The sequence below is a fragment of the Nerophis ophidion genome, linkage group LG17 (genome assembly GCF_033978795.1).
Source record: "Nerophis ophidion isolate RoL-2023_Sa linkage group LG17, RoL_Noph_v1.0, whole genome shotgun sequence".
NCBI classification, from domain to species: domain Eukaryota; kingdom Metazoa; phylum Chordata; class Actinopteri; order Syngnathiformes; family Syngnathidae; genus Nerophis; species Nerophis ophidion.
In genome coordinates, this window is record NC_084627.1 from 10,826,634 (window position 1) to 10,842,812 (window position 16,179).

Here is a 16,179-nt window from a genome sequence, read left to right on the forward strand (position 1 = left end):
GTACGTATAATCAACATTGTATCAATATCTTGTGCCGGCTGGGCATATTATGCCAGACAATATAACGATACATAAATAAAACATACAAAATATAAGACTATAAAAATATATAAATACAATAATCTGAGACAATACAATGAAATACAAGACAATATAAGACAATTTAATTTTATATAAATGAACATAACTATAAATGCAATATAGAAAATACACCATAAATCTAACATTAAGGAACAATTTATTAATACATAAATACAATACAAATATATCAATGCAACACATTATTAAAAAAAAATCAAAAACACAAGACTTAACAATATATAAATGTAATAGAATACAATATATCCAGTGCATCTGGAAAGTATTCACAGCGCTGCATGAGGTGAGCCGAGGCTGTGAATACTTAAGTACACGTGTTTTTTACGTTTTTTTATTTCTTTGATAAATGTGTCAACTGCACTAAAAAAATGTTTTCGTAGTGTCATTATGTGGTATTGTGTGTAGAATTTTGAGGACAAAAATGACTTCATTACATTTTTTAAATTAGCTGTAACATAAGAAAATGTGAAAAAAGTGAATACTTCCCGGATGCACTGTTACAAATAATGTAAGACAATTTTACATTGTAAATACAACAAAATATACAAATATAAACATGTAGAAATACAAGACAATCTAATAACAAAATATATTTTGGTTTCTGTATAAGGGTAACTGAAAAATATCAATCTGATCAGAAGATACTATGCCCTTGGTATCGACGGTAGATGTTTGTTTGGCTCCGCCCACCTTAAGATCCTTCCTGTGGGCGGTGACTGTGGGCGTGGCCAACAAGCGCCCATACCTGCACAGGGAGTGTATGGGCGTAACGCTGACGTCATCTGTGAAGATGAGAGCACATTCTTCAGTTCAAAAGGAATTCCACACAAAGTCATTAACGTCTAAAAGGAAGTGAGACGTTCAAAAAGTGTAGTTTTGCAATGGAAAGATGCATTTTAATCACAACTCTTTCTGGATTTACAAACCCTGTTTCCATATGAGTTGGGAAATTGTGTTAGAGGTAAATATAAACAAAATACAATCATTTGCAAATCATTTTCAACCCACATTCAGTTGAATATGCTACAAAGACAACATATTTGATGTTCAAACTCATAAACTTAATTTTTTTTTTCAAATAATAATTAACTTAGAATTTCATGGCTGCAACACGTGCCAAAGTAGTTGGGAAAGGGCATGTTCACCACTGTGTTACATCACCTTTTCTTTTAACAACACTCAATAAACGTTTGGGAACTGAGGAAACTAATTGTTGAAGCTTTGAAAGTGGAATTCTTTACCATTCTTGTTTTATGTAGAGCTTCAGTCGTTCAACAGTCCGGGGTCTCTGCTGTCGTATTTTATGCTTCATAATGCCCCATACATTTTAGATGGGAGACAGGTCTGGACTGCAGGCGGGCCAGGAAAGTACCCACACTCTTTTTTTACGAAGCCACGCAGTTGTAACACGTGCTGAATGTGGCTTGTCAGTCTTGCTGAAATAAGCAGGGGCGTCCATGAAAAAGATGGCGCTTAGATGGCAGCATTTGTTGTTCCAAAACCTGTATTTACCTTTCAGCATTAATGGTGCCTTCACAGATGTGTAAGTTACCCATGCCTTGGGCACTAATGCACCCCCAGACCATCACACATGCTGGCTTTTGTACTCTGCCTCGATAACAGTCCAAAAACAATTTGAAATGTGGACTCGTCAGACCACAGAACACTTTTCCACTTTGCATCAGTCCATCTTAGAATATCTTGGGCCCAGAGAAGCCAGCGGCGTTTCTGGATGTTGTTGATAAATGGCTTTCGCTTTGCATAGTAGAGCTTAAACTTGCACTTACAGATGTAGCGACCAACTGTATTTAGTGACAGTGGTTTTCTGAAGTGTTCCTGAGCCCATGTGGTGATATCCTTTGGAGATTGATGTCGGTTTTTGATACAGTGCCGTCTGAGGGATCGAAGGTCACGGTCATTCAATGTTGGTTTCCGGCCATGCTGCTTACTTGGAATGATTTCTCCAGATTCTCTGAACCTTTTGATGATATTATGGAGCGTAGATGTTGAAATCCCTAAATTTCTGAGAAACGTTGTTCTTAAACTGTTTGACTATTTGCTCACACAGTTGTGGACAAAGGGGTGTACCTCGCCCCATCCTTTCTTGTGAAAGACTGAACATTTTGTGGGAAGCTGTTTTTATACCCAATCATGGCACCCACCTGTTCCCAATTAGCCTGCACACCTGTGAGATGTTCCAAATACGTGTTTGATGAGCATTCCTCAACTTTATCAGTATTCATTGCCACCTTTCCCAACTTCTTTGTCACGTGTTGCTGGCATCAAATTCTAAAGTTAATGATTATTTGCAAAAAACATTTTTTTTAATCAGTTTGAACATCAAATATGTTTATGTATATATATATATATGTGTGTGTGTGTGTGTAAATATACTATTTGCACCATTGCACATTATTTGTTTGTATATATATATATATATACACATACATATATATGTAATTTTACTATTTGCAACATAGCACAATATATATATATATATATATATATATATATATATATACACACACATACTGACTTGTCTAGGGTGTACCCCGCCTTCCGCCTGATTGTAGCTGAGATAGGCACCAGCGCCCCCCGCGACCCCAAAGGGTAGACGTGGCAGGAAATGGATGGATGGATGGATATATACATACATACATGTATATATATATATATATATATATATATATACACATGTATATATATATAAGTAATTATGCTATTTGCACCATAGCACATTATTTTCATATATCCAGCGACCCCCCGCAACCCCGAAAGGGACAAGCGGTAGAAAATGAATGGATGGTACACAGTATACATAGTTTAGTAGGTGTCAAATACACTGTGCTACACTTTCAATGAAAATCCTTTTTGGTACAAACAAAAGCAAAATACCATGTTTGTCTCATTTGAACTAAACTACAAACTTTATTTAAAAAAAACGCAATGCAGAGAAGACATTCGGGGTATATCTAGTGTCCTTCCATCCATCCATCCATTTTTTCTTACCGCTTATTCCCTTTTGGGCTCGCGGAGGGGTGGGGCGCTGGCGCCTACCTCAGCTACAATCGGGCGGAAGGCGGGGTACACCCTGGACAAGTCGCCACCTCATCGCAGGACCAACACAGATAGACAGACAACATTCACACTCACATTCACACATTAGTGTCCTCCATCCATCCATTTTCTACCGCTTATTCCCTTTCGGGGTCGCAGGGGGCGCTGGCGCCTATCTCAGCTACAATCGGGCGGAAGGCCGGGTACACCCTGGACAAGTCGCCACCTCATCGCAGGGCCAACTCAGATAGACCGACAACATTCACACTCACATTCACACATTAGTGTCCTCCATCCATCCATTTTCTACCGCTTATTCCCTTTCGGGGTCGCGGGGGGCGCTGGCGCTTATCTCAGCTACAATCGGGCGGAAGGCAGGGTACACCCTGGACAAGTCGCCACCTCATCGCAGGACCAACACAGATAGACAGACAACATTCACACTCACATTCACACATTAGTGTCCTCCATCCATCCATTTTCTACCGCTTATTCCCTTTCGGGGTCGCGGGGGGCGCTGGTGCCTATCTCAGCTACAATCGGGCGGAAGGCGGGGTACACCCTGGACAAGTCGCCACCTCATTACAGGGCCAACACAGATAGACAGACAACATTCACACTCACATTCACACATTAGTGTCCTCCATCCATCCATTTTCTACCGCTTATTCCCTTTCGGGGTCGCGGGGGGCGCTGGCGCCTATCTCAGCTACAATTGGGCGGAAGGCAGGGTACACCCTGGACAAGTCGCCGCCTCATTGCAGGGCCAACACAGATAGACAGACAAAATTCACACTCACATTCACACATTAGTGTCCTCCATCCATCCATTTTCTACCGCTTATTCCCTTTCAGGGACGCGGGGGGCGCTGGCGCCTATCTCAGCTACAATTGGGCGGAAGGCAGGGTACACCCTGGACAAGTCGACACCTCATTGCAGGGCCAACACAGATAGACAGACAACACTCACATTCACACATTAATGTCCTCCATCCATCCATTTTCTACCGCTTATTCCCTTTCGGGGTCGCGGGGGGCGCTGGCGCCTATCTCAGCCACAATCGGGCGGAAGGCAGGGTACACCCTGGACAAGTCGCCACCTCATCGCAGGACCAACACAGATAGACAGACAACATTCACACTCACATTCACACATTAGTGTCCTCCATCCATCCATTTTCTACCGCTTATTCCCTTTCGGGGTCGCGGGGGGCGCTGGCGCCTATCTCAGCTACAATCGGGCGGAAGGCAGGGTACACCCTGGACAAGTCGCCGCCTCATTGCAGGGCCAACACAGATAGACAGACAAAATTCACACTCACATTCACACATTAGTGTCCTCCATCCATCCATTTTCTACCGCTTATTCCCTTTCGGGGTCGCGGGGGGCGCTGGCGCCTATCTCAGCTACAATCGGGCGGAAGGCAGGGTACACCCTGGACAAGTCGCCACCTCATCACAGGGCCAACACAGATAGACAGACAACATTCACACCCACATTCACACATTAGTGTCCTCCATCCATCCATTTTCTACCGCTTATTCCCTTTCGGGGTCGCGGGGGGCGCTGGCGCCTATCTCAGCTACAATCGGGTGGAAGGCGGGGTACACCCTGGACAAGTCGCCACCTCATTGCAGGGCCAACACAGATAGACAGACAACATTCACACTCACATTCACACGTTAGTGTCCTCCATCCATCCATTTCTACCGCTTATTCCCTTTCGGGGTCGCGGGGGGCGCTGGCGCCTATCTCAGCTACAATCGGGTGGAAGGCAGGGTACACCCTGGACAAGTCGCCACCTCATTGCAGGGCCAACAGAGATAGACAGACAACACTCACATTCACACATTAGTGTCCTCCATCCATCCATTTTCTACCGCTTATTCCCTTTCGGGGTCGCGGGGAGAGCTGGCGCCTATCTCAGCTACAATCGGGCGGAAGGCAGGGTACACCCTGGACAAGTCGCCACCTCATTGCAGGGCCAACACAGATAGACAGACAACATTCACACCCACATTCACACATTAGTGTCCTCCATCCATCCATTTTCTACCGCTTATTCCCTTTCGGGGTCGCGGGGGGCGCTGGCGCCTATCTCAGCTACAATCGGGCGGAAGGCAGGGTACACCCTGGACAAGTCGCCACCTCGCAGTGCCAACACAGATAGACAGACAACACTCACATTCACACATTAGTGTCCTCCATCCATCCATTTTCTACCGCTTATTCCCTTTCGGGGTCGCGGGGGGCGCTGGCGCCTATCTCAGCTACAATCGGGCAGAAGGCAGGGTACACCCTGGACAAGTAGCCACCTCATTGCAGGGCCAACACAGATAGACAGACAACACTCACATTCACACATTAGTGTCCTCCATCCATCCATTTTCTACCGCTTATTCCCTTTCGGGGTCGCGGGGGGCGCTGGCGCCTATCTCAGCTACAATCGGGCGGAAGGCGGGGTACACCCTGGACAAGTCGCCACCTCGCAGTGCCAACACAGATAGACAGACAACACTCACATTCACACATTAGTGTCCTCCATCCATCCATTTTCTACCGCTTATTCCCTTTCGGGGTCGCGGGGGGCGCTGGCGCCTATCTCAGCTACAATCGGGCAGAAGGCAGGGTACACCCTGGACAAGTAGCCACCTCATTGCAGGGCCAACACAGATAGACAGACAACACTCACATTCACACATTAGTGTCCTCCATCCATCCATTTTCTACCGCTTATTCCCTTTCAGGGTCGCGGGGGGCGCTGGCGCCTATCTCAGCCACAATCGGGCGGAAGGCGGGGTACACTCTGGACAAGTCGCCACCTCATTGCAGGGCCAACACAGATAGACAGACAACACTCACATTCACACATTAGTGTCCTCCATCCATCCATTTTCTACCGCTTATTCCCTTTCGGGGTCGCGGGGGGCGCTGGCGCCTATCTCAGCTACAATCGGGCGGAAGGCAGGGTACACCCTGGACAAGTCGACACCTCATTGCAGGGCCAACACAGATAGACAGACAACACTCACATTCACACATTAGTGTCCTCCATCCATCCATTTTCTACCGCTTATTCCCTTTCGGGGTCGCGGGGGGCGCTGGCGCCTATCTCAGCTACAATCGGGCGGGAGGCGGGGTACACTCTGGACAAGTCGCCACCTCATCGCAGGGCCAACACAGATAGACAGACAACATTCACACACTAGTGTCCTATTTAGCCAAAAGTACAGGCCTTTTTTTTTTTTTCATTTTTTTTTTTTTTTAATGTATATTTTTTTTTAATAAACTTTTTTTAATTTTCTATAAATGTCAACATTTACAAACAGTTGAAAAAAATAATCAAAGTAAGTAAAAAAAAAAAAGTACACGCACCTTCCAAACGCTCCACTTACTCCGTGACGTCACGGTGCCCCTCCTCCAATCACAGCGCGCGGCTTCCATCCACCTGACAGGAAAGTCCAGTGCGGCGGAGAGCGGCAGAGGGCCGGGACCTCAACACGCGTGGACCTCTTTCCAGGAAGTGACGGAGGGCCGTACGGACGACAACAACTCTGCCGGGTTTCGGCTTCGGTCCGTCCGAGTTGGGCGAGTTGAGCACCGGGAGCACCGGCGCGCCATGCACCTGCTGTAGCGGCCACATTTCCGGGTTGGACTTTGTTCGTCGTCGCGGAAGAGGAAAAGATGTCCGTCAACGAGTTGTACACGACGGTAAGTCACCGCCTCAGCTCACCTGGAGCCGCCCTGTTGCTCGCTGACGGGGGAAAGAAGACATTTTGTGGTAAAAATGAGCGAGGAAGTGGGACAAACAATTCATGTTCTGTGGGAACTTGTTCCGTCGCAAAGTGGATCACGTGATCACTACTCGCCTTCGCTCCTTCTTCTTCTGTCAACAAAACAACTTCAGGACAACTTTGTCCTCCTAAATAATACTTTTCATCCTCTTAAACCTGCCTCCATCTGCTGCCTGCTGCCAAGACCACCCACGGCGCGGATTACAAGGCTTGTGTTATCATTGTTGTGTCATTGTTGGTGATAAACTATCTGTGTGTGTGTGTGTGTGTGTGTGTGTGTGTGTGTGTGTGTGTGTGTGTGTGTGTGTGTGTGTGTGTGTGTGTGTGTGTGTGTGTGTGTGTGTGTGTGTGTGTGTCATACTTTTTTTTTTGTCATACTTGCCAACCTTGAGACCTCAGAATTAGGGAGATTTTGAAAAGGCCTGCTGGGAGTTGGTGTGTGTGTGTATGTATATATATATATGGGAATAAGCGGTAGAAAATGGATGGATGGATATATATAAATGATAAATGGGTTGTACTTGTATAGCGCTTTTCTACCTTCAAGGTACTCAAAGCGCTTTGACACTACTTCCACATTTACCCATTCACACACTGATGGAGGGAGCTGCCATGCAAGGCGCCAACCAGCACCCATCAGGAGCAAGGGTGAAGTGTCTTGCTCAGGACACAACGGACGTGACAAGGTTGTAACTAGGTGGGATTTGAACCAGGGACGCTCGGGTTGCGCACGGCCACTCCCCCACTGCGCCACGCATATATAAAGTTAAAGTACCAATGATTCTCACACAAACACACTAGGTGTGGCGAAATTATTCTCTGCATTTGACCCATCAATCAATCAATCAATCAATCAATGTTTATTTATATAGCCCCAAATCACAAATGTCTCAAAGGACTGCACAAACCATTACGACTACAACATCCTCGGAAGAACCCACAAAACGGCAAGGAAAACTCACACCCAGTGGGCAGGGAGAATTCACATCCAGTGGGACGCCAGTGACAATGCTGACTATGAGAAACCTTGGAGAGGACCTCAGATGTGGGCAACCCCCCCCCCCCTCTAGGGGACCGAAAGCAATGGATGTCGAGCGGGTCTAACATGATACTGTGAAAGTTCAATCCATAGTGGCTCCAACACAGCCGCGAGAGTTCAGTTAAAGCGGATCCAAGACAGCAGCGAGAGTCCCGTCCACAGGAAACCATCTCAAGCGGATCAGCAGCGTAGAGATGTCCCCAACAGATACAGGCGAGCGGTCCATCCTGGGTCCCGACGAGCGGTCCGTCCTGGGTCTCGACTCTGGACAGCCAGTACTTCATCCATGGTCATCGGACCGGACCCCCTCCACAAGGGAGGGGGGGACATAGGAGAAAGAAAAGAAGCGGCAGATCAACTGGTCTAAAAAGGAGGTCTATTTAAAGGCTAGAGTATACAGATGAGTTTTAAGGTGAGACTTAAATGCTTCTACTGGGGTAGCATCTCGAACCCTTGATCACCCCCTGGGAGGTGAGGGGAGCAGTGAGCAGCAGCGGTGGCCACGCCCGCCCGGGAATCATTTTTGGCGATTTAACCCCCAATTCCAACCCTTGATGCTGAGTGCCAAGCAGGGAGGTTATGGCTCCCATTTTTATAGTCTTTGGTATGACTCGGCCGGGGTTTGAACTCCCAACCTACCCATCTCAGGGGCGGACACTCTAATAAATGATAAATGGGTTGTACTTGTATAGCGCTTTTCTACCTTCAAGGTACTCAAAGCGCTTTGACACTACTTCCACATTTACCCATTCACACACACATTCACACACTGATGGAGGGAGCTGCCATGCAAGGCGCCAACCAGCACCCATCAGGAGCAAGGGTGAAGTGTCTTGCTCAGGACACAACGGACGTGACGAGGTTGGTTCTAGGTGGGATTTGAACCAGTGACCCTCGGGTTGCGCACGGCCACTCTCCCACTGCGCCACGCTGTCCTAATCCAGTGGTGAAGTGAAGTGAATTATATTTATATAGCGCTTTTCTCAAGTGACTCAAAGCGCTTTACATAGTGAAACCCAATATCTAAGTTACATTTAAAGCAGTGTGGGTGGCACTGGGAGCAGGTGGGTAAAGTGTCTTGCCCAAGGACACAATGGCAGTGACTAGGATGGCAGAAGCGGGAATCGAACCTGCAACCCTCAAGTTGTTGGCACGGCCGCTCTACCAACCGAGCTATGCCGCCCCAGTGGTGTCAAACTCAAATACAGAGTGGGCCAAAATTTTAAACGGAACAAAGCCGCGGGCCAAGGTTGAACAAATTAACCTTTTAATAGGGACCCAAACAAGTTTTGCATTGAATATTGAACAAGCAAGGCTTATATAACTTTAGTGACATGCAAAATCCAGTTTCAAATAATACTAATAATTTAAAAATAGCAATGACATATCAAATCAAATTGAAATATTTGCAGCCTTCTCAGGTAAATATCAAAATAAACTTTTCCCACAGGCTAATAGTACGTTTTTATATTGTAGCGTCCAGGAAGAGGTAGTGCTGCAAGGGGGTCTGTGTATTTGTCCTGTTGTGTTTATGTTGTGCTACAGTGCGGATGTTCTCCCGAAATTTGCTTGTCATTCTCGTTTAGTGTTGGTTCACAGTCTGGCGCATATTTGTAACAGTCTTAAAGTTGTTTATACGGCCACCCTCAGTGTGACCTGTATGGCTGTTGACCAAGCTTGCAGTGCATTAGCGTGTGTGTGTGTGTGTGTAAAAGCCACATATATCATGTGACTAGGCCGGCACGCTGTTTCTACGTAGGAAAAGCGGACGTGACGAAAGGTTTTAGAGGACGCTTGAGGAAGTGCCCCCAATATTGTTGTCCGGGTGGGAATCGGGAGACATTTGGGAGAATGGTTGCCCCCTGTGATTTTCGGGAGGGGCACTGACATTTTGGAGTCTCCTTGGAAAATCGGGGGTGGGGTGGGGGGGGGGGATTTAGCAAATATGAGTATTAGCGGTGAATGCGGTGTTACAGCGACACCGACGCTGTATAACACCGGCGGGCCAGCTCTAATGTTAATTTGATATCGCCTCAAGGGCCAAATGAAAATACACGGCGGGCCAGATTTGGCCCGCGGGCCAGAGTTTGACACCCATGCTCTAACCACTAGGCCACTATATTAGGGATCTTCAATAATGGCTTTTTTGCCGATATTCCGATATTGTCCAACTCCTAATTGCCGATACCAATATCAACCGAGATAAACAGTTGTGGATTTAACACATTGTTATGCCTAATTTTGTTGTGATGCCCCGCTGGATGCATTAAACAATGTAACAAGGTTGTGTGTGTGTGTGTGTGTGTGTGTGTGTGTGTGTGTGTGTGTGTCATACTTGCCAACCTTGAGACCTCAGAATTAGGGACATATTGAAAAGGTCCGCTGGGAGGTGGTGTGTATATGTATATATATATATATATATATATATATATATATATATATATATATATATATATATATATATATATATATATATACATACTAGAGATGTCCGATAATGGCTTTTTTGCCGATATTCCGATATTGTCCAACTCTTAATTGCCGATACTGATATCAACCGATATACACAGTCATGGATTTAACACATGGTTATGCCTAATTTTGTTGTGATGCCCCGCTGGATACATTAAACAATGTAACAAGGTTGTGTGTGTGTGTGTGTGTGTGTGTGTGTGTGTGCGCGTGTGTGCGCGTGTGTGTCATACTTGCCAACCTTGAGACCTCAGAATTAGGGACATATTGAAAAGGTCCGCTGGGAGGTGGTGTGTATATATATATACTAGAGATGTCCGATAATGGCTTTTTTGCCGATATTCCGATATTGTCCAACTCTTAATTGCCGATACCGATATCAACCGATATACACAGTCATGGATTTAACACATGATTATGCCTAATTTTGTTGTGATGCCCCGCTGGATGCATTAAACTATGTAACAAGGTTTTGTGTGTGTGTGTGTGTGTGTGCGTCATACTTGCCAACTCTGTTATAAGCAGCAGCCAGGAGGAGAGACGGGGTTGGGGCTGGAGCCAGAGCGTGAGTGAGGACGAAAGAGAAAAAGACAATTGCTGGAAAGCAACTGAGAGACTTATTGAAAAACACAACAATAATGTAACCCTGAAACAGGCTCTCATGTCGCTGCTTGGTGGTCTGAAGAACCCCCAGGAGGACAAGCCCCACACTAACCAATAATTACTTTTTACCATTAACGCAACTTCTTGAAGATAAAAAAGCATGAGAATGTTTTATATTTTAAACGTTATTTCTAACACTGTGATTACAAGTGAAATGATTAATTATCGTGTTAAGCTCAGATTTATCTGAGAGCCAGATGTAGTCATCAAAAGAGCCACATCTGGCTCTAGAGCCATAGGTTCCCTACCCCTCACTTAGCCACTAAGCAGAGGAACCAGCTGACAGTTGCACAAACCACATCAACCAATCATTATTACACAAACCATAATGAGTGGCATGGAAACACATTGCATTGTGGGTCTTGCTGGACTCTAAATTGCTTATTTAAATGGCTGAATACAAGACTCTGTGCTTAAGTTGAGTTTTTTTTCCAAAAACATTGTGCAAACATGCGACATCGTTATCCGTCACTTCAGGGAAAAAAAAGGATTCGCTGAGATTTTTCTCATTTTTAGCACAGACGCATAACCACGGAAGTCGGGTTAATGAGCTAATAAACAGCCTGTGAGACGATCAAACATGACTTTTAATGCCATCACCTGGTACATGTTGGTGTGTTCTCTGCAGTTTTCTAACTGGCAAGTTTGAATCAAAGCCTGTTTTATTCTGTTGCACACATAGCATTTACTAGGCTGTTAGCGTTAGCAAAGTACGAACAACGTACGGATTAATAACAGAGGAGACTTTAAATATTTTAAACGTTAATGCACAATACATTTAGTTTGTTTCAATGTGTCCAAGAGACACCTGTGGAAAGACGACAGTCTTCTCTTTCTGATGCACTCACCTAAAGTTAAATTATCTTTGAGCCTTTACCGACTTTGCATTCCGAAACATTTGGCCTGCGTAAAAACTGACTCCGTTGACAACAGTGACACAGGACACGTTCTTGCTCAAATCTCGTCTATTGGACGTGCTGAAATGGATCAATTCCACCAATCTGACTTATTTTTTCATGTGGCCCTTGCGATGATTAGCCTACAGATGGTGCTTCAAGTTGGTTGTATATTTACTTGAAATAAACCAGCCACCCTTTGCTCTGAATACGGCTTTGCACACTCTTGGCATTCTCTCGATGAGCTTCAAGCACACCTTTTGAAGTAAAAACCATTTCAGGTGACTAAGTTTTGACGCTCTTGGAGAGAATGCCAAGAGTGCGCAAAGCAGTAATGAGAACATAGGGTGGCTTTTTTGAAGAAACTAGAATATAAAACATTTTCCATTTTCTACCGCTTATTCACTTTTGGGGGCGCTGGTGCCTATCTCAGCTACAATCGGGCGGAAGGCGGGGAACACCCTGGACAAGTCGCCAACTCATCGCAGGGCCAACAATGATAGACAGACAACATTCACACACTAGGGCCAATTTAGTGTTGCCAATCAACCTATCCCCAGGTGCAGGTTTTTGGAAGTGGGAGGAAGCCGGAGGGAACCCACGCATTCACGGGGAGGACATGCAAACTCCACACAGAAAGATCCCGAGCCCGGGATTGAACCCAGACTACTCAGGACCTTCGTATTGTGAGGCAGACGCACTAACCCCTCTGCCACCGTGAAGCCTGTATAACAGGGGTAGGGAACCTATGGCTCGGGAGCCAGATGTGGCTGTTTTGATGACTGCATCTGGCTCTCGGATAAATCTGAGCTGGCATTGCTTAACACGATAAATAATGAATAATTCCACTTGTAATCACGGTGTTAAAAATAATGTTCAAAATATAAAACATTCTCATGCATTTTTAAGCCATCCATCCGTTTCTACCGCACCTGTTCAAGAAGTTGCGTTAATGGTAAGAAGTTATTTATTTATTATTGGTTAGTGTGGGGCTTGCCCTCCTGGGGGTTCTTCAGACCACCAAGCACCGACATGAGAGCCTGTTTCAGGGTTACAATATATATTTTTTTTCAATCAGTCCCTCAGTTGCTTTCCAGCAATTGTATTTTTCTCTTTCGTTTTCGCTCGCGCTCTGGCTCCAGCCCCAGCCCCAACCCCGTCTCTCCTCCTGGCTGCTGCTTATAACAGAGTGACAGGTGATTGCATAACAAGGCTCAGGGGGGGCCATCTACGCAGCTCTCGCTGATTTCGAGGCCGATCCTGGTACACCCCAGTTCGCTGCAGGCCCGCGGGCTACGCCCCCTCCACAGTTAGCTTCGGAATAACAATGTTATTACAAAGAATAAGAGACCTGTTATACTCTGGAAATGTTGGTCTTACTTAAAAATGCACACGTTTAGTTGTGTTCAGTGTTAAAAAAAATATTCTATGGCTCTTACGGAAATACGTTTTAAAATATTTGGCTTTTTGGCTCTCTCAGCCAAAAAGGTTCCCGACCCCTGCTATATAATATAAAACATGTTTTCACTTATTTCACCTTTTTAAGTTCATAACTCCACATGTGTTCATTCACAGTTTTGATGCCTTTAGTGACAATCTACAATGTAAATAGTCAGGAAAATAAAGAAAAAACACATTGAATAAGAAGGTGTGTCCAAACATTTGGCCTGTACTGTACATCTGCCAAAAATCCAATCTTTTGTGTGAATATTTTGACAAATAGGAGACTTATTATTTAAGTAAAAAGACAAGGCATGGTTGTTATACTTTCTGTAACATCCAGGAAGAAATTATATCAGCCTGCTTGAAAAATGTCTCATCTCTTAGCTGCAAGAAGGGGCTTAGAGTTGATTTTTTTTTTTGCAATATTCCTCACGAGTATTGATTGATTGATTGAAACTTTTATTATTAGATTGCACAGTACAGTACATATTCTGTACAATCGACCACTAAATGGTAACACCCCAATAAGTTTGTCAACGTTAATCAATTCATGGTAAACCTCACAATGTTTTGAATCCATAAACTGTTATAAAATTGTTTAACTCCGAGTAGCCGGGAAGTTTTTATGGCAGGGGTCGGGAACCTTTTTGGCTGAGAGAGCCAAAAAGCCAAATATTTTAAAACTTATTTTCGTAAGAGCCATATAATTTATTTATTTTTAACACTGAACACAACTAAACACGTGCATTTTTTAAGTAAGACCAACATTTCCAGAGTATAATAGGTCTCTTATTCTTTGTAATAAAATTGTTATTCTGAAGCTAACTGTGGAAGGGGCGTGGGCTGCGGGCCTGCAGCGACAGGTGCGTAGACGGCCCACCTGGGCCTTGTTATCTGATCACCTGTCGCTCTGTTATAAGCAGCAGCCAGGAGGAGAGACTGGGTTTGGGCTGGAAATACTATTGCTGGAAAGCATCTGAGAGACTTATTGAAAAATAAAACAATTTTGTAACCCTGAAACAGGCTCTCATGTCGGTGCTTGGGGGTCTGAAGAACCCCCAGGAGGGCAAGCCCCACACTAACCAATAATAAATAAATAACTTCTTACCATTAACGCAATGTCTTGAACAGGTGCGGTAGAAAACGGATGTTTTATAATTTTAACATTATTTTTAACACTGTGATTACAAGTGGAATTATTCATCACTTATCGTGTTAAGCAACGTTAGGTCAGATTTATCAGAGAGCCAGATGCAGTCCACATCTGGCTCTAGAGCCATAGGTTCCCTACCCCTGTTTTATGGCGTACAAAAATCCCATATTTCACCAATTTCCACAGGAAATGTCCTATATTTTCTTATACAAATGTTGGCGATCCTCTGACCCGCAGAATCAGACACACAAAACAAAAGTGTTTGTGAAATCCTATGATGTTGTTTAGCGCTAAATTAACCACAACATTGGCACCGCATCAAAGATTATGTCACTGCTGGTCCAACGGTTCCTCAAAAATAATGCCTTAAAGCATGGGTGTCAAACTCTGGCCCGCGGGCCGAATCTGGCCCGCCGTGTAATTTAATTTGGCCCTTGAGGCAATATCAATTTAGCATTAGAGCTGGCCCGCCGGTGTTATACAGCGTCGGTGCCGCTGAAACACCGCTAATACTCATACTTGCCAACCCTCCTAATTTTCCCGGTAGACTCCCGAAGTTCAGTGCCCCTCCCGAAAATCTCCCGGGGCAACCATTCTCCCGAATTTCTACCGATTTCCACCTGGACAACTATATTGGGGGCGTGCATTTAAGGCACTGCTTTTAGCGTGTCACATAATATTTGTGGCTTTTACACACACACACACACACACGCACACACAAGTGAATGCAAAGCATACTTGGTCGACAGCCATACAGGTCACACTGAGGGTGGCCGTATATACAACTTTAGCACTGTTACAAATACGCGCCACACCGTGAACCCACACCAAACAAGAATGACAAACACATTTCGGGTGAACATCCGCACCGTAACACAACAGAACAAATACCCAGAACCCCTTGCAGCACTAACTCTTCCGGGAAACTTCCAGCAAACTGACCAATAATTAACGTTTTATTCATGCATTTTCTCTTGCTACTTCAAGGCTTGAATGTTTGGTTCATTCATTATTGTTATTTTATTTTCAAATGTATTATTAGCCTGTGGAAAAAAAATTGATATTTACCTAAGAAAATTGCAAATAGAAAAAAAGACATACCATTTTTATTTAAATTTTATTTGATATGCCATTGATATTCTTTTAATTATTATTACTTGAAACTGGATTTTGCATGTCACTAAAGTTATATAAGCCTTGCCTGTTCAATATTTAATGCAAAACTTGTTTGGGCCCCTATTAAAAGATTTATTTGTTCAACCTTGGCCCGCGGCTTTGTTCCGTTTAAAATTTTGGCCCACTCTGTATTTGAGTTTGACACCCCTGCCTTAAAGCCTCGTCCCGCTGTTTACGACATTTACTATTCATGTTTAAATAACTTTTACTGCAAATTAATATCCAAAAACCGGTAATAATTGGTATCAGTATTGGCCCAGTAAATCTGTAATATTTGGAGTTCTAGCACTGCCAAACAACAAAAGAGACATACAAAAGTATATTTGCATGAACAGCATTTCCATTAACAACCACAACTCAAAATGTCAGCACTCCCTGTAACTGAG

The 16,179-nt window shown here is 44.5% G+C and overlaps 1 protein-coding gene and 1 long non-coding RNA gene across 3 annotated transcripts in view; one reads left to right on the top strand and one right to left on the bottom strand.

Moving 5' to 3' along the window:
- Positions 1-142: 142 nt before the first annotated feature.
- On the bottom strand, positions 143-7,224 carry LOC133536049 (uncharacterized). Its single transcript, XR_009802377.1, has 2 exons — positions 6,533-7,224; positions 143-881 (listed from the first exon to the last, which is right to left on the bottom strand). It is a non-coding gene; the product is annotated as an uncharacterized LOC133536049 (long non-coding RNA).
- The window catches only part of LOC133536047 (unconventional myosin-Vb-like), a 48,341-nt gene continuing 38,748 nt past the window's right edge, over positions 6,587-16,179 (top strand). Inside the window, exon 1 of one of the 2 annotated variants that reach the window (XM_061876225.1) lies at positions 6,587-6,868. In XM_061876225.1, the coding sequence (XP_061732209.1) occupies positions 6,842-6,868 (27 nt within the window). In that variant the 5' untranslated portion in view covers positions 6,587-6,841. The remainder of the gene's footprint in view (positions 6,869-16,179) is intronic. The other variant, XM_061876226.1, reaches the window with a different exon arrangement.